The sequence below is a fragment of the Gadus morhua genome, chromosome 17, assembly GCF_902167405.1.
Source record: "Gadus morhua chromosome 17, gadMor3.0, whole genome shotgun sequence".
In the NCBI taxonomy this organism is placed as follows: Eukaryota; Metazoa; Chordata; class Actinopteri; order Gadiformes; family Gadidae; genus Gadus; species Gadus morhua.
The window spans coordinates 8,065,038-8,084,336 of record NC_044064.1 but is presented as its reverse complement, the minus strand read 5'-3'; the positions used below and the strand labels follow the sequence as shown (position 1 = coordinate 8,084,336).

The 19,299-nt window shown below is 47.5% G+C and overlaps 2 protein-coding genes across 2 annotated transcripts in view; one reads left to right on the top strand and one right to left on the bottom strand.

Moving 5' to 3' along the window:
• Positions 1-19,299, bottom strand: part of lrch4 (leucine-rich repeats and calponin homology (CH) domain containing 4) — a 310,321-nt gene that overhangs the window by 104,267 nt on the left and 186,755 nt on the right. The gene's annotated exons all lie outside the window — the stretch shown is intronic.
• Positions 1,001-15,507, top strand: chrnb1l (cholinergic receptor, nicotinic, beta 1 (muscle) like). The gene is made up of 11 exons (XM_030337848.1): positions 1,001-1,124; positions 3,601-3,734; positions 4,300-4,344; positions 5,828-5,937; positions 6,256-6,364; positions 6,577-6,724; positions 7,239-7,424; positions 7,711-7,934; positions 8,857-9,050; positions 14,843-14,981; positions 15,286-15,507. Exons 1-11 carry the CDS (start codon positions 1,052-1,054, stop codon positions 15,424-15,426), a joined length of 1,503 nt encoding a protein of 500 aa, XP_030193708.1. The 5' UTR covers positions 1,001-1,051; the 3' UTR covers positions 15,427-15,507.

The following is a 19,299-nucleotide window of genomic DNA, read 5'->3' as shown; positions in this document are numbered from 1 at the left end:
ACACACACTCACACACACACACACACACACACACACACACACACACACACACACATAAAGCTAACCCACACACACACACAAAGCTCACTCACTCACTCATACACACACACACACACACACACACACATAAAGCTAACCCCCACACACACACAAACACACACAAAGCTCACTCACACACACACACACATACACACACAAAAACATAAAACCACACGCGAAGCTCACTCACAAACGCACACATACTCAAAGCTCACACACACACACATAAACACAAAGCTCACTCACACACACACACACACACACACACTCAAGGCTCACCACACACACGCACATGGAGGAATTGCTCTCATTGTTGGACACAGAGTCACTGGGTGAACAGACTCAGCCACCGGCCAGCCGCTCTGAAACACAGTCCCCCCCCCGTGGCTCTTTCTCCCACACACATACTGAGTCCCCCGCACCCTCCAACCCCCCCCCCCCCCCCCAGGGCTGTCTATCACAGTGTTCCCGATCCCAGGTTGGTGAGCGCTAACAGGTGTAGCCCCCCCATCCCCTCCAGCCCTCACTCCCCCCCCACTGACTACAAACACATTCCTCCCTCTCCTCACTCCCCAAACGGACCCTGTTCTTTTTTTCTCATTCAGGAGAACGAGAGAAAGAGGGGGGGGGTCACCCCCCCCCACACACAAAGCTCATTCACACACACACACATAAAGCTGACACGTACACACACACACAAATAAATGCACGTACGTGGTGCAAATGCACCAACAGGAAGCGAGGAGGGGAATGTGTGTGGTTGTGGTTGTGCGTGTGCGGAGGAGACCAGCATACATTTTGGAAATACTTCTCCGGGTCCTTGATGTGCCCACCCCCCCCTCCCCTTCCACTCAGCCAGGGGGGGTGTTTCCCTGAGGTGAGCTGGGCGCTGGAGGGGGGGGGGGGGGGGGGGGGGGGGGGTTGAGGCGGTGGACTGTCTCCCAGCGTTGGGACAGCACAGAACAAAGTCACATGGTGTGGGGGTCGGAGTGGCGAGCGAGCTGACACACGGATGGCTGCGAAGATGGAGGTCAGGATAAACTGGCTGGTGGTTCTGTGCGGCTGCCTGTGTCTCGCCCTGACCGGTGAGTGCCCCGGTGGACCGTTTTGTTACCATTTTAATTTCATTCAGAGGAAAGACATGCGTGTTGTGGTTCAGGTGGTTGTTTTCCTGTCAGGGGTTTTGATATCGGCCGGCGCTCTGACCTTTGTCGTGTCATTCCGATGCAAAGAAACGTATAACGTTGTTGATTATTCTTCGATTCGATTTTAAAAGCGTTCGATGAAGAGATGCGTCGGACAGGAACAGGAATGTGAGGGTGTTGGACACTGAGAAAAAATAAGGTTGGAAACAGACTTGGAAACTTCTTTAACTTTGACCACATGACCCTGTGTGGGTGAAAACAAACGTCGCCCTCGGCACACCCTACCACACTCCGGACAGTCAGTTCATGGAGTTCCTACACGCCCTGTGTCCCTTCTCTGCCCGTGTCTCTGTCGTTACATTCCTGTGTTCTAATTCTTACAGAATGGAAATGGGTTCGGCGTTAAAATGTGCGTTCAAGATTTTCTTTTTTTATGATTATTTCTAATGAACTTCTGTGATTTATCACAGTTTATACAATAATTGAATGATCATTCTTCTAGTTCTTCTCAGCTTGAGGACAGTTACATAAAAGTTATATACATTTATACAAAACATAATTAATGAGCTAATTAGGCCGATATGAGTAACATCCAAATGTTACCGATATCCAACAACAACTAGACATGGCACATGATTAAAGTTTATATCATTTTATGTCTGAATATAAATCAATAATTTGCATTTTGATCAAAGAAATCAGTTATTAAAACAAGAAGATGGCCGCGAGGAGGTTCAACCTTCAGCTCTTTAATCAGGATGTCCAGTAATACATCTAGGCTTCGAAAAACGATAAGGCGGAAGTCCTCAGACTTTCTTGGTAACATTCATGATAATCACATTAGCACTGCATTGTTTGATGACGCAGTGCTATTCTGGGTCGGCGAGCAAACAGATACAAGCCTCTCTTTGATCCTCGTCCATATTGATGACAGCTCAGGCCAAAAGCACACGCTATCGGCCTATTTCCTCTCTCTCTGTCTCTCTCTCTCTCGTTATTTATCTATCTAGAGGAACAGAAGGCAAGGCAAAATATGTGTCAAGTATTCGTTTTGCATAAATGATCAAATTGTTTGTCGACGCCGCACCTTTTGTTTGTGTCTGAAATAGGTTACAGTGACAGTGTTTCTCCCTAGCGTCACAAACCAAGGAGATACACAACAAAACCACAAGGACCACAATGTCCGCACACACAAAACGCCGGCTCTCATGGAAATTCCCTTCCACTCTTGTTGACAACAGGGCAGTATAACTCCCCGTCTGTCAGTTTGAGAATTCGCACATTTCTTCTCAACAGCGGCTGCTGTTGATATTTTAGACCCAAGGGCTGACTCTCACAGAGCACAACTCAAGACCTTTAGCTGTGGCAGGAGCCTGGCGTTTGACTGGCCTCAAAATGGGGTTTGACCAAAGCTGTAAAGCCACACGAATCATTGGAGCCTTTTTATTAGGCACCAATGATTTGTGTGTGAGAGGAAAGGCTTAAGGAATGAAGAAGGAGCTTTTGATTGGACAGCTCATTTAGCCATGACTGAGTCATTATGTGTCAAACATATTCACAAAAACTATTCCTCCTTTGGAAAAGTAAATAGTTTAGGATTGTTTTCCAAAAGGTAAATTATCCTCAAGAGCACAATATCAATAATTATCTTATTGATCATTACGAAAGTTTTCTATTGATCTTCATCCCTCTTTCCAGCATTTGTATTTAGTGGTAATCTTACAAAACCAGAATAATATATAAAACAGTATGTGTTGTATATTATGTCTCAATTTAAGTATTCTATCCACTGCATCAACTCCCTCATACTTTACCTCCATCCTCTCCTCCATCAACCATCCTCTTCATCATCTTCTCTTCTGCTCATCAACCTCTTCCTTCCTTCCCTTCCCCTCCTTTCCTCCTTCTCCTCCCCCACTTCATCTTCCTCATCGCTTCCTCTTTGTGCACTCCTTCTCCAACCATGCCTCCACTTGAATTCTCTCCCTGCTCCCTCCATCCTCTTCATCGTCTCGTTCCTCCTTCTCCTCCCTCTACTTCTTCCCCTTCCTCCCTGCTCCTCTTCCTTCAACATTCTCTATCCGCTTTATGATCTTCATCAAAAACCCTCTTCCTCCTGCTCCCTCCTCCTCCATATCCACCTTGTCCTCCACCTCCCTCTCCTCATCCTCCTTCACTTCCTCCTCCTCCACCCCCTCAACCACCTCCTCTTTCTCCCGCTCTTCCACCTCCACATCCTCCGCCATCTCCTCCGCCATCTCCTCCCCCTATACCTCCCCCCCATGCACCTCCTCCTCCCCGTCCCCCTCCCCCTCCCCCTTCCCCCCCTCCTCCTCCTCCTCCTCCTCCTTCCCCCCCTCCCCTCCTCCTCCTCCTCCTCCCCCCCTCCCCTCCCCTCCCCCTCCTCCCCCTGCAGGAGCATCTGAGACGGAGCGGCGCCTCCTCCAGAAGCTCTTCACAGACTACAACCTGAAGGTGCGCCCGGTCATCAGCTGGGAGGAGAAAGTGATGGTGCGGGTGGGGATGACCCTGTCTCAGCTGGTCAGCCTGGTAGGGTACCACACACACACACACACACACACACACACACACACACACACACACACACACACACACACACACACACACACACACACACACACACACACACACACACACACACACAACTGGACGACCTGGTGCACATTCATGGGAATACACACTCACACACCAGACACAAATACACACAAATGTTGCCCTATATGTTTAATCAGGATTGTTTCTACACATACACACACACACGTACACACACACACACAGAGACACACACACACATTCACTCACAAACACCTTTATCTCTCCCACTTACATACACATGGCACACCCACAAGTGAAACTTGTCACATACACAAATGCACACACTCTGGTAGCGGGGGCCATGGGGGGCTCAATTGATTGGGACTGATTCAGCAGTCCGATCATACAGTAGCAGTAAACTAATCTGTGTGTGTGTGTGTGTGTGTGTGTGTCTTGTGTGTGTGTGTGTGTGTGTGTGTGTGTGTGTGTGTGTGTGTGTGTGTGTGTGTGTGTGTGTGTGTGTGTGTGTGTCTGTGTGTCTTTGTGTGTTCCCATCCAGAATGAGAAAAATAGCGAGATGACAACCAACGTCTTCATGAATCTGGTAGTCCAATGAAAACATTGATCTTCATCACACACACAGTCTCCCTCGTCTCCCTCGTCTCCCTCGTCTCCCTCGTCTCCCTCGTCTCTCTCTCTCTCCCTCGTCTCTCTCTCTCCCTCTCCCTCGTCTCTCTCCCTCTCCCTCGTCTCTCTCCCTCTCTCTCTCTCTCTCCCTCTCTCTCTCTCTCTCCCTCTCCCTCGTCTCTCTCCCTCTCCCTCGTCTCTCTCCCTCTCCCTCGTCTCTCTCCCTCTCCCTCGTCTCTCTCCCTCTCCTCTCTCTCTCCCTCTCCCTCGTCTCTCTCCCTCTCCTCTCTCTCTCCCTCTCTCTCTCTCTCTCCCTCTCGTCTCTCTCTCTCCCTCTCTCTCTCTCTCTCTCTCTCTCTCTCTCCCTCGTCTCTCTCTCTCTCTCCCTCTCTCTCTCCCTCGTCTCTCTCTCTCTCTCCCTCTCTCTCTCCCTCGTCTCTCTCTCTCTCTCTCTCCCTCCCTCGTCTCTCTCTCTCTCTCTCTCCCTCCCTCGTCTCTCTCTCTCTCTCTCTCTCCCTCTCCCTCTCCCTCTCCCTCGTCTCTCTCTCTCTCTCTCTCTCTCTCTCTCCCCCTCTCCCTCTCCCTCGTCTCTCTCTCCCTCTCCCTCGTCTCTCTCTCTCTCTCTCTCTCCCTCGTCTCTCTCTCTCTCTCTCTCTCCCTCTCCCTCGTCTCTCTCCCTCTCTCTCTCCCTCGTCTCTCTCGTCTCTCTCTCTCTCTCTCCCTCGTCTCTCTCTCTCTCTCTCCCTCGTCTCTCTCTCTCTCTCTCTCCCTCGTCTCTCTCTCTCCCTCGTCTCTCTCTTTCTCCCTCGTCTCTCTCTTTCTCCCTCGTCTCTCTCTTTCTCCCTCGTCTCTCTCTCTCTCCCTCGTCTCTCTCTCTCTCTCCCTCGTCTCTCTCTCTCTCCCTCCCTCCCTCTCTCTCCCCCTCCCTCCCTCTCTCTCCCCCTCTCCCTCTCCCTCTCTCTCCCCCCCTCCCTCTCCCTCTCTCACTCCTTCACACTTGCTAATTGGACTTCTTTAGGCTATGAGTGTGTGTGTGTGTGTTTGGGGGTGGGGTGTGCAAAACAGAAGGCATGGTGGGTGAGGACCAGAGCGGAAGCGGAGAGTATTTCAATGAGTCATCAGAGGAGAAACAATGCTGTCGCTGACGGCGACATCACAGCATTGTGGGGATCGGTTTCACCTCCTCTCTCCAGCCCTCTCTCTTCCATCCTTTCTTTCTGTCTTCATGTTATTCTTTCATGCTGTTTCTTTATTTTAGTTGTGTGTCCTTTGATTTCAAACTGCCTTTCTGTCTCTCTTACTTTTACCTTTTCTTTATGTCTTTGAGTCTCATTGTATCCCTCTCATTCTCATTTTTCTTACTTTAGATTTTTGGGTGTCTCTCAGTTTGTCCTATTGTACCAGTATTCTGTCCTTTTTACCTCTGTCTCTCTTTCTCTCTCTTCCTCCTCCACCACTAGTTGTGGACGGACTACCGGTTGTCATGGAACCCGGCGGAGTATGACGACATCGAAGTGGTCCGGGTTCCCCCAAACAAGGTCTGGCGCCCCGATATCTACCTCATCAACAAGTGAGCGCCCTGTCTGTCAACACAGTGTCCAGCAAACCATCTGTCTAGCCATGTCACAACCCGCTACCTGCTAGTTTACAATAGACTGGATCTGAATCCACTGGTGTTCCCTTTGAACGGGTCTGAGGATAATAAAACTAATGCATCACAGTGAAATCGGGCCAAGCAGGACCAACTTTTTCTTTCACTTCTGGCACGAAAGCTGTTGCATGTCGCTAAAACGGCCCAATTTTTTTTCAGGAAATCGTTCTGAAAATGTCTAAAACTGCTCTCTCCTTATATTCCACCACCCCTCACCCCTCACCTCTCCCCTGGCAGCAATGACGGCCAGTTTGACGTGGCCCTGTATGTCAACGTCTTGGTTTACAGCAGCGGGGTGGTGACCTGGTTACCCCCAGCCATCTACCGCAGCTCCTGCTCTATCGAGGTACTGTCGGAAAATCATAGGTCGCTGACCTTTCTCTAACCACAACGGTAATCATGGCCCTATCCTTACCCCAACCCTATCCTAACTAACCAAACTCAAACCAATCCTTATCCGAACGCCACATTTGAGTTAACCGAATTGTTTATTTTAATAGCTTATTTCACGTGTAACATGCCTCATTCGGACCCCCTGTACCGTGTCCCCCCCTCCAGGCAGCGTACTTCCCCTTCGACTGGCAGAACTGCACCATGGTGTTCAGGTCTTACACCTACGATGCCTCCGAGGTCGACCTCCAGTACTTCCTGGATGAGGACGGCAACGAGATCCAGGAGATTGTCATCGATCAGAACGCCTTCACTGGTCCGTGTGTCGTCATTGTTGTTGTGGTTGATTTAGCTAATGCGCTTATCCAATGCAGCTAACAGGGACCTTAGATGCATCCCATAAAGGAGCAGGTTAGGGGTGATTTGGTCATGGATTCCAACACGTACGTGGGGGCAGCAGTAGCTCAGGTGGTAGAGCTGTTGACTGGTGATCAAATGTTGCTAATTTGATCCCCGGCTCCACCTAGCCTAGAGTGTTGAAGTGTCCCAGAGCTAGACACCTCAACCTAACTTCTCCAGACTCCGCCGTTGGTGTGTGAATGAATGGTTGTAGGTCGCTTTGGATAAAAGCGTCAGCAAAATCCCCTAAATGTAAAGAATGTAAATGTTAGGTACGATGAATGGGGAACGAGCCGAGTACCATTTTTGGCTTGGGGTAAACACCCTCCATTGTTAACAATTTGAGTAACATGCTCCCTCTCTTTGTGTCTCTCTCTTCTGCTCTCTTCTATCCCTATTTCTATCCGTGTTTGTGTGTCTCTCCCCCTCAGAGAACGGGGAGTGGAACATTTGCCACAAGCCCAGCAGGAAGAACGTGAAGCGGGACCTGTATGAAGACATCACCTTCTACCTGATCATAGAGAGGAAGCCCCTCTTCTACATCGTCAACATCATCGTGCCCTGCATCATCACCAGTGTGCTGGCCATCTTCGTGTTCTACCTGCCGCCCGGAGCAGGTCAGAAGATGTCCTCACAATGCATGATTTCTTAGAAATGTGTGTGAGCGATTTTTCTGTTCTGCAAAACATACTACGTTACAAATAGAGGACGCAGATGAACAGAAGGTTGTCCTTCTGTGATTCCCCCATTCCATAGATTGAATGTCTTTAGTCGATGTAGAAGCAGAACAAAACAAATCTATTCAGCTTCTCCTTACGATGCGTGTAAAGGTTTTTGTTGATCTCTTTTTGCTTTTGACTTTGTACACACTGTATGTATTGACTGATGTGCTTGTGTCTACAGGAGAAAAGATGACCCTCTCCATCTCCGTACTCATCGCCCTCACCGTCTTCATGCTGCTGCTGTCCAATAAGGTCCCTGAGACGTCGCTGGCCACGCCCATCATCGTCAACTACGTCATGTTCACCATGGTCCTGGTCACCTTCTCCGTCATCCTCAGCGTGGTGGTGCTCAACCTCCACCACCGCTCCACCAACACCCACCAGATGCCCAAGTGGGTGCGCAAGGTGAGACCGACGCCACAAACGCCATCTTTGAAGACACTTACGTCCAAAGAAAACGTCTCATTTCCTGCCCGATTGTCCCTCTTATCCCAGAGGCATCATAGCCAGACAGATACAGATGTTGCTCATTCACGTATCATTTCCGTCTGCTTTCTTTATTTACCAGGGCATAGGATGTAGCCTAAACTAGGGAAGATAAGTGAATCATTGATCTGGATTCACTGTGAGTTGCTGTGGGTAAAGGCATCTCCTAATTCACCTAAGCTTCATCTTTTCGTTTGGTGATTTATGATGACTGTAGATGTAGAATCAATTAGGGTATTGGACACAAAAACAACACTATTGACTGGAGGTGGCTTTTAAGCTACTTTTCGGTCAAACAAGACATTTTGGTCTTGCAACACAATGATGTCCGAATGACTAATTATACTGCTCTTATTTTGGCCCATTAACCTATCTCCCTCATTCCTCTACACCAGCATTACACCACTTGGCAGCCTTCTCTGCCCTACACCAGTTTGACTCAGATTAAACGGTCAGATTGTAGCCATTTTCTGGTTGACTCTGTGTAGCTTTGTCTTGCCAATTTTCTTACCGATATTCACAACACTGGGTAAACCTAAAGAAGCAATGAGCTTGACTCCAAAAATGACATGTTTCTAGAGTTAGTTGAGTCTTTTACTAGGGAACAATACAAACAACACAAAGCACGAAATCCATATAAGGGTAAAAAAAAAGGGGTTGATACGTAGGTCTCCAGCTCGGTTTTCCCGCACATAAGTGTCACTTCTTATGCTTTATGGGTCAATGCTAATATGCAATCTTAATAATAATCATATATAATACAAATCAATTACTCAAAAGACACTAGACATTGACTAAATATGGCTATTGCACTCTGCTTGACCCCAAAATACACCACCAGGTTTTCATCGACTTCCTCCCAAAGTACATCGGCATGACCAGGCCGCCAACAGAGGAACCAGAGGAGGAGTGGGAGAAGGAGCAGGAGTCTACCGACTTGGGCCGACCGCTGCAACCGCCGCCCGGGAGACGACCTGGGGGGGAGTACTTTATCCGTAACATCGACCCCGATCGTGTCATGCCATGGACAGACAGGTGAGGCTGGGCTTGCGCAGCTGACATGCCATCCTTTTGCACCCTTTTGTGTGTAATGGTTGTCTCGGACCCAAGGCTACATTTCAGCACATTTTAGTTTTCTATAATTTTTTAATGATGGTGGAATTAAAGTGGTGCCAGGCAGTGCGGTGGCTGGTACCGAAAGGTCCTGGGTTAAATCCCCAAAGTCCACAGACTACCTGTAGGTATAGACCCTTAGTCTGGCCCCCTACCTGATCTTCATTGGCATGTATCTGAATTCACTGTCGCTGAGGATTAAAACATCAAAAGAATATAGCAGATGCAACAATCTCGGCATCCATCGTAGGGAAAATCTCAACTCCCACAGCCTTAGTTCATCTTCCAACCTCTCAAGTGTTTATCCGAGAAGTGTTTAAGCCAAAATTGGTCAAGGGGTATTCTGCAATAAAAAATGTGGTCGATGAAGATGCTGAATTGCCTGTTTCGACGGGGAGATTAGCATATGCTATTAGCGTGAATTAATCAGAGGCCTCAATCTTCCTCTGAAGTCACAAGCCAGATTGCTAACACCATGTCTCGCTGCCAGACAAGCTATTACAGCAGAGCTCCGCGTTTGGGAGGCTTGGCAAGCGATGTAGTTGTGCGCTGCATAGCTGGACAGCTATGCACAGCAAGACCAAACTCTGAACTGGAACTTTCCAGAGTTAACATCGGTAGACTCACTCTCAAAGCGGTTGTTTCTTTGTGTTGTGTGACGCTGTTTTGAACGATACGTTTCTCCATCCTTGTCGCGCCAAGAAAGATTTCTTTACTAATGTTTCCTTGAATAAGAGAATGACTCAGTAACCGCTAGCCTGCAGCTGATGATGTTTGCCTGCATGGCACCATTAATACATTTGCCGGGAAGTATCCCATAAGCTAATTTGAGCTCCAATCACCTCACTGTGGCTTGTTAATAGACAACCCTGTTCCCTCACAATGTCCGGGTCATCCCTTTCACTATTGTCTTATCGATTTGGCCAGGGATAACAATTTTGTTGCATATCAAATTTTTGAAATACAACTTATTATAAAAGTACATAAAATAGACACAGTCCTGTGCCACTTGCTAGAGATCGTTAAGTCCGCCAACATAATCGCGGTGACCAATCAACCTAAATCAAAGACTCTGGCGATGTCTATGCCTTAATAAACCCCGGTGGTCTTTAATCACAGGGTCCCGGTCCACTCTGTCTCCCCTCCACCAGCGCTGTCGTTCAGTTCCTCACAGACTGAATGACAGACTCACTTAGTGCACTGGGGCAACCGGCCACAGCTGATACATACCCCACCACCACCACCACCTTCCATCCCTGTCCCTTGATGTTGTGTGTGTGTGTGTGTGTGTGTGTGTGTGTGTGTGTGTGTGTGTGTGTGTGTGTGTGTGTGTGTGTGTGTGTGTGTGTGTGTGTGTGTGTGTGTGTGTGTGTGTGTGTGTGTGTGTGTGTGTGTCTGTCATCTCCTTCCAAAAGGGCATCTCATTGTAGCATCTCCATCCCTAAGCTCTGCTGGTCCTGGCCCCAGTCGCCAGTCCTCTAAGCCTTGTGTTTAGGTTAGGCATTAGCGGAGGGGGGGGGGGTGAGAGAGCAGCTGTAGGGGGATGGGAGGCGGGGGGGTCAGAGAGCTAGTGATCGCGGTCAGACAGGAAATTGACAGATGAGGGATTTCATTATGTTTTTTATTTCTGTGGATGTTCCTTACATCCACAGAGAGGGACTGCTCACTTTATCATCTCTCTCTCTCTCCCTCTCTCCCTCTCCCCCTCTCCCTCTCCCTCTCTCTCTCTCCCTCTCTCTCCCTCTATCTTTCTCTCTCTCTGTGAGTTTAGTCTCTCTATCCGTCTCTCTGGAGGTATTCTGACAGTTGGAGACACTGACCGCTGTAAAGGACATTCACCAGGGGAGGAACTATTTCAGTACGGGGCAGTGTGTCTGTGTGGGAGACACAATTTTATAGGACTTTATAGATATTTCTATACATACTCTACCCTATAATAATATTTTTATGATGTGTAAGTGTCTGCAACAAACTAGACACAATAAGACGTGTGTGTGCACGTGAGACAAGTGTTTAGTGTGTTTATGTGTGTGTGTGTGTGTTTGTGTTTGTTTTTGTGCGTGCGTGTGCGTGTGCGCGTGTGTGTGTGTGCTTGTGTAAATGTGCATGTGATTGTTAGTAGCCAAGTGTTTAGTGTGTTTGTGTGTGTGTGTCTGCATGTGTGTGGGTGTGTGTGATTGTGTGTGTGTAAACATGTATGTATTTGTTAGTATGCGTGTGTGTGAGTGTGTGTGTGTGTGTGTGTGTGTCATGGCAATATGGCCCTTTATGCCTGTGATAATGAGTCGAGGCGTAGGAATGCAATAGGCATTCCCCAGCAGAGAGGGTGCTGTGTGTGAGTCCCTGTTCTCCCCTCTAAGTCCACAGTTTCTGTAACCTTTCAGTGTGGGGCGTGTGCATTCGTGATCCACTCTACCATATTTCATATCATATTTCCCTCCCGCCACCACGTCCTTCTCGACCACGTCTCTGCTGCCTGGCCCCTCTGCTGTCAGGGTGGGGGTTTTGCACATATGCAGGCATCCACACGTCATTAAAGGTGCCAATGAGACAGTTGGGTCCCAGGTGCCAAGCAGGCTGTCGCTCACTGGAGACTATGTATGGTTGTGGTCTCTCTCTCTCTCTCCCTCTCCCTCTCCCTCTCCCTCTCCCTCTCCCTCTCCCTCTCCCTCTCCCTCTCCCTCTCTCTCTCCCTCTCTCTCTCTCTCTCTCTCTCTCTCTCTCTCTCTCCCTCTCTGTTTATATGTCTGCATCCTGCAAGGGGTAAAACCTTATCTTGACTGATAGGAGTGCACACACAAAACCATTTATGTATATGTATGTATATATAAATATATATACACAAACACACACTAACACATAAATGCAAACAAACTCAAAAACACATCATACTATCATAAATCTTCATACAATGATAGTCATAAAATGAACTACTCTCAATGGTAGCACACAGTCACAGTATTTACAATTATTGTTTAAATATTATTTTCATGCATTCCTATAGTAATCATTTAGGTGATCATTTAGTTTGAATAGTATAGTATCATATCCAGTAGTAACATCATTTCTATGTCAATCCACCTTTAAAGGTGACTATTGGTTAACGGTGTCGGTTGAGGAGACACTTGACAAGTCGAGTTAGAAGTTGTTTCCTGGGGCGAATTGGAGTGCAGCAGCAAGTTTTGAAAACGGGCTCAAAGATAACAAAACAGTGGTTAGCGTTAGTGGTTTTATAAAGAAGAGGATTAAGGCCACATGATAGTTCTGAATTTAATGTCAGAATTCTGACTTTAATCTCTGAATTCGGAGTTTGAAATCCGAACTCTTTATTCTGAGTTTAAAGTCTGAAATTTCAGACTAAAGTCAGAACCGTTTTTTTATTCTGACTTGAAATCAAGATTCTGAGATTAAAGTCACAACTCCAAAAAATAATCACTAATCCTCTTCGTAGTTTTGCGTTCTCTGGGTTTTTCTCTAGATCAACTCTGGCTGGAATGTCTGCCCCCTCCTGATAAACGGGATACTTTTCTGTTAATGAATGGATTCCACCCGCCCAGTATCAGTTGGTAACCTACGTTTCTAGCCCTAGCTCTAGGACTAGTTTTACTTGTATTGTTATTATTCAAGTGCAACGGGTTCAGACGAGTCAGGACACAGTTCTCCAGTGAAAATGGAGCGAACTCCTGTTTATTTCCCCTTCTGAGCCAACAAACACAATGTCACACGAACAAAATGTTCCGTCCGTCCGTCCGTCCGTCCGTCTCGTGCACTTATGACGCTCTCTCTGGCTCGCAGAGAGCGTCTTCCTTCTCTCTCTCCAACCCGCACTGAAAGACAAGCAGGCACATTAATACACACTTCCTGATTGGGTCAGATTGCAGACACCTGTCCGCAATCAGACCCCATCACCCCAGCAGACTCGGTGCTCCATACTCCCCCTGCAGGCCAGACGCCGCCCCACCTCCACATCAAGTCAATCAATTTAAAACGATTTTTGTATGAACTTATATCGTGTGTTGTGAGTGCCGACGAACACAGAGTGTTCAGAGTGTGTTGAGAATTGAAGGCTGTAAACGGATGCTATTTGAGAAAAGGCTCAATCCACAGCGGGACTCTTGTAAGGACTAGTGTAGGCAGAGATTGACTTTAGGGTCTTTATGTAGATTCAGGTGCACCAGCCGGAGTACCAGACCCGGGTTCTACAGCCGGTTTACCAGACCTGGGTTCCACAGCCGGTTTACCAGACCCGGGCTCCAGACCAGGCACGGCGTTATGGGTGGGCCTGACAGACCCAGGCCCACTCACTGTTCAACAGGCCCACCCAAAACTTTTATTTAAAATAATAATAATAATAATATATATTGTATATTGAATTTACTGCACGGCTCTTTTCAATGCAGTGGAACGAAAGCGTCAAGGGAAGTGTTTTTGCCTCTGAATCACGTCTTTGATATCACTCCGCATGTCAGGTATTCATCAACCCCGCGTATTCTGTTGCTAAGCAACGTAAACGTCTTATGCAGACTATTTCTCTGCTAATCAACGCTACGAATAGTAATTATAAAAAGACACACCGTGTGAAGTGATTTTTTCGCATTGGCAATATAGCCTTTAACTTCACGTCTAATAGCCTCCAGTCCATCACCGCATCAGTGACAGACACGATTGATTTGATCGAGAACCTCAAACAAGAACTGACAGACATTCGCTCAGGTGATGTGCGTTCTTAATGAACTGAACAACCGATTCCACAGTGACACCTATGGGCTCATGGCATCTGCAGCAATCCTGATGTCCCCTAGCCTCGATATAAATGACCCCACTTTGGCTACTAAAGCGAACTCTCTCAATGATACAGGAAAGCGCTTCCAGATAACCTGGGATTCCAAGATTCCAACAACAGGATTGATACCCTGGCTGTGGAAGCACCACTGGAGCGTGTTTATATGTAATTAGTGTTGGCACCGCAAGAGGAGGCTATTGCAGGTGCTGATGGGAAGGCTGCTGCAGGTACTGAGGGAGTGCAGTAGGGCCATGCTGGGACACTTGTTGTGAGTGAGCAGTTGGAGCGTATTTGTACTTTTGCAGCACAGGAACAGCCTGAGTTGCTGAGTGAAGGTTCTGAAGCACTGCTTGTTGCGCCTGGAGCTGGTACGCCAGCTGTTGCACCTGGGGCTGTTTGGACTGGGGCTGGTACACTGGCGCTGGAGCCTTGGGCTGGTTAGCTAGCGGTGGAGTCAAGGGCTTGTAGACTGGCTCTGGAGCCCGGGTCTGGTAGACCGGCTCTGGAGCCCGGGTCTGGTACACCGGCTGTAGAGCCTGGGGCTGGTAGACATCTGCAATTGTTCTTACATGACAGATATCGTGAATCGAATTGTAGATATTTATATTTAAATTCTGACCAGTCAAAATTTAATTATTAAAATAGTTTTACAGATATCTTCAATTAACATTGCAACAAGTCAGCCCTACTGATTTAATGTTAAGACCGCTTGCCATACACACACACACACACACACACACACACACACACACACACACACACACATACACACACACACACACACACACACACATATCGTGAACCATGATAACAGGTCCAACCTCCCCTCTCTGTCCCCCGCCTCTCCCTCCCCGCCTCTCGCCCTCCTCTTCCTCCCCTACCCACCTCTCTCCCTCATCTCCCTCCCCTACCTCTCTCTCGCCCCCTGAAGGAACGAGAGCACGGTGCAGCTCCAGCGCTACTTTGACACCGAAAGCTACTGCCTGGTGCTGCCGCCAAACCTCAAGTCGGCCATTGCGGCCGTCACCTACATGAGTGAACAGCTGAAGAAACAGGACACGGGTGACTCGGTGAGGGGGAAGAGAGACAGGGCAGGGAGAGGGGGGGGGGGGGGGGGGGGGGGGGTAGTGAGGGGTAGGTTGGGGAGTGGAGGTGAGGGGGGTTGAGAAAGGGAGGGGGAGGAGAGAGAGAGAGAGAGAGAGAGAGAGAGAGAGATGTTTTTTGGGTAGCAACCCCAAAACACGCTGTATTGCAATAAATGATCACTATATGTGGCGTTCACTAAATAAATGTATATGCTTTCACATTGAAATGCATGAGAGATAGAAGACAGCCATTGAAAGAAAATAATGAAATGTGTGCATGTGTTTGTAGATCACAGGGGACTGGCAGTATATAGCCCTGGTGGTGGACCGGCTCTTCTTCTGGCTGTTTGTGGTCATCACAGGTCTGGGCACCCTGGCAATGTTCCTGGATGCCAGCTTCAACTTCACCCCAGACGAGCCCTTCCCATAGTCCCCACAAACACACACTTACACACACACACACACACACACACACACACACACACACACACACACACACACACACACACACGCTTGCAAACACACGCATACACTCACACACACTAAATTATTCACACCAAATGTACACATGCACGCACAGACACACACACACACACACACACACACACACACACACACACACACACACACACACGCACACACACACACACACAGTTGGATATGATAATCAATTATTTGCATTTTTCTATTCCTCTTTGGTGCTCTTCCAAGGCCACAAATTCTCACATTCAGTATTTATATTCCCGCTGGTATGTTGCCAAATTGATGTCAAAAGTATTGTCTAGGTAAATCTAAACTGTAGGCATAGATGTGGAAATAATAATGATAATAATAATTAAAAAAAAGCATTTATCTTACTAGTAAATGAAAAGGTTCTGTTCAAAAATGTACACAATTTAATAGCCTCATCCTCATCGTCATCCGCTTATCTGGGGTCGGGTCGCGGGGGGAGCAGCTCAAGCAGGGGGCCCCAGACTTCCCTTTAATAGCAATGTTTTTTACTCCCTCATGTTACAGATTAAGACATTGTTACGAGTACGATTCTGTTTATCTCACGCTTGGGATCACATGGAGGTGGGGTGGAGGGAAGGGGGTGACTTTATGGGCCACCCGGACGGATGCTTCATTGGCGTGCGCTGTGCTGACCTCCCTCACTGGAGGCATGAACCATGGCACAGTGTAAGGGTGCTGATGGAACTCTAGGTCCATCAGCACCCCAAGGGAAAAAACATGGAGCAATGAGGACATTGTAATACTGACACGGCTGTTACTGCATTTGATAATTCTTTCATGTAGACTCTGCCATTTTCAACTTCTTCCACTCCAAAACAAGTTCATGGCACCTGTCACACACACGCACACACACATACACACACACACACACACACACACACAAACACACACACACACACACACGGACACTCACACACACACACACACGCACACTTTTAATCCTGATTGCATGATCTGAGATGATTTCCAACCCTATAGGTTTTTTTTACGCAGACAATACTTTTTGCATCAATTTGACTCCTTACTCTGGTGTCCTTCCATGTCCGTAACATCGGTGTTGATCGGGACAGGCGATTCTATCAATGACTCGAGTCCTCAACCTTACAGGCCTCATTGTGTACAGTACGGAATTACTTGATGTGTTGTCTTTATTTTTGATTTGAAAGGTTAAAAAAATACACTTCTTGTGGAAGATCACATTACTGTTGTAATTATTTGTCTTGTGACTATTATTAGTCGTGACTGAGACGTTGTAGGAATAAGGGTTTCTAATTGGTTGTACTAGAGGATACAGGCCACTAGGCGGCAAAAGCGTAGCAGACAAGCCTATACCGCTTCAAATTCAAGATCAAGGTACTGACCTAATGGAGAAATTAGGTAAGCTCATATCCAGATGGAGCACGAGTTTTGGCTTACCGACATCCACACCCCGTGCATCATCGGCCTGGACCTGCCCGTCTTGGACCACCGGGGACTACGACGCCTGCTGCCGGAGACGGGCAGTCCCACCCGGGGAGAAGTCTGCGTCTTCACTGTGCAGGCAGGGGCCCCAGCGTCCGACCGGTCGGTCAGGCCCCCTCAACGCTGAAAGGCTATGGGCCTGGTCCGGCCCATATTAACACAATGTGGTGCCCCTGGGCACTATTCCTCAACTAACACAAGCTAGCTAGACTATGATACACTTTAAACACTGTTTACTAGCTAAATTCAATACAATACAAATATTAAGTAAAAACAAGTGTTATCTGTATTATGTTATTTCGTCTTTGGCAAAATGAGTGCAAATGTTTTTTGAAACCTGCCTGGCCATGTGCACACACACAGTCACACACGCAAACACAGTTGATGGTATGTTTGCAAATGCAATATATTTGAATTTACCATTAGTCTGCAATTTTTTACACAATTTTACACGCAAATACAATTTGGGCTGGATGGGCTAATTCCAGGCCTGCTACAGCCCCAGATGGTAGATTTCTCTATTTTTTGTCAGGGCATTTGATATATTGCTTGTTTTCGTTAGAGCTCACCATTCAAACAATTAAAAAAATGCTGTAATATTATTGTATAAGTGGACATTACTGAAGGTTTTATTTGCAGATTGGGTTCTCAAACTGGTTTGTAGTGGTAGATACAAGTCACTAGGGGGAAGCAATGCAACATAAAAGTTTGTTCCAGGTCACAGGAGGTGAACTCTGGCCACTGTTTTAGAAAGAGTACAGATGGAAAGTGTTATGATCGCGCCTCTTTCATTTATTTTATCTAAAGTTTTTATTGAAGCACAGTGTTTAACATACATCTATGGTATTGACTGTATTGCTTACTGTGTTGAGAAGTGTAGCCTAGAAGGGGAAGCACCATTCGGCCGCACTTTAACACAAAGCATCAGCCATACAACTTCAATGCACAAACAAGCAATTCTTTAGCTATTATCTGCATCAGCTTCTAATGAGTTCCTAACCAGCAAATCAACCTTTAAAAAATATCAATTTTATTGTTATTTTGCTGTAAAAGCATTGTAGAACCATTTCATTGCAGGAAATCCAGTTACCCACCTGTTAAGAATGACGATGGGGGTCAGATTATGAAATTCAGGAAATACTTTTCCATAAATCATTGACCCCGTCATACCCTGGAATTATAGTAGTTCCAATTAAGAATACTTGCCAATTATATTTGCTGCATGGGCCCTTGGCTAGATGCCTGCTGCCTTTGAGGATTGGGCTGTTAGCTTGATGTCTGCTGTCTTTGAGGTTGCTGTGTGTTACTTGGTTCCTGCTGCTGCTTGCCTCCGTAGCTTGCAGCCTGCAGCCTACTGCTGCTCACCGCCATAGCTTGTTGCCTCCTGCTGCTGCCGGCCGCCGTAGCTTGGTGCCTGCTGCTTGCCTCTGTGGCTTGGAGCTAGCTCACCGACGTAGCTTGGAGCCTGCTGCTGCTTGCCGACGTAGCTTGGAGCCTGCTGCTACTTGCCGACCTAGCTTTGAGCCTGCTGGCCTCCGTGGCTTGGAGCCTGCTTGCCTCCGTAGCTTGGCACCTGCTGCTGGTGGCCTTTGAAGCTTGGTGCCTGCTGCTGATTCCTGCCTCAATAGCTTAGCGCTTGCTGGTGGAGGCCGACGTGGCTTGGCACCTACTGCTGCTTGCCTCCGTGACTTGGAGCCTGCTTCTGGTGGTGGCCGACGTAGCCTGGAGCCTGCTGCTGCTGATCTTGCTTGAAGCCATCTTGCCAGGCTTCACGTTATGCCCTGGTGGCCATACCACAGTGACGCACACCACACTTGATGCATGGTAGACGGTGATAGACCGATGGTTCATCCACCTGCAGGCGAACAGACTTTGGCTTTTTTGCTTAGGAAGGTTCCTCAGTAATTGAAATGATCTCGAGCGGCAGCCATGATAAAAGCTGTTTGAATGCTTCCTTACTTATCTCCTTTATCATAGGTTACAATTGACCATCCTTTACGTGAAGGAAGGAGCTAATGCCTTCCAACAATTCCTTGCGGCAGGAACATTTAGAGCCTAGGACTGTAGAGTACCTTCTTTTCGCTTTTTGCAAAGTGTTTTTCTACAACAAGCTTTATCTAGCCCATTTGTATCGGATGGTGTTTGCCGCACAATTGCATCTGCCGCCGGTTACTGCGTTGCCCAACTCTGAAACTCCTGCCGACTTCTGCGCGGCACAGCATTGTTGATTTGATGTCATTTTCATGGGGTATTTTTTTTTAAATGTGTTAGTATGTTAGTGCTAAGGGAGCATGTTTTAATAAACCCTGTGATTCTTGCCTTTAAAATG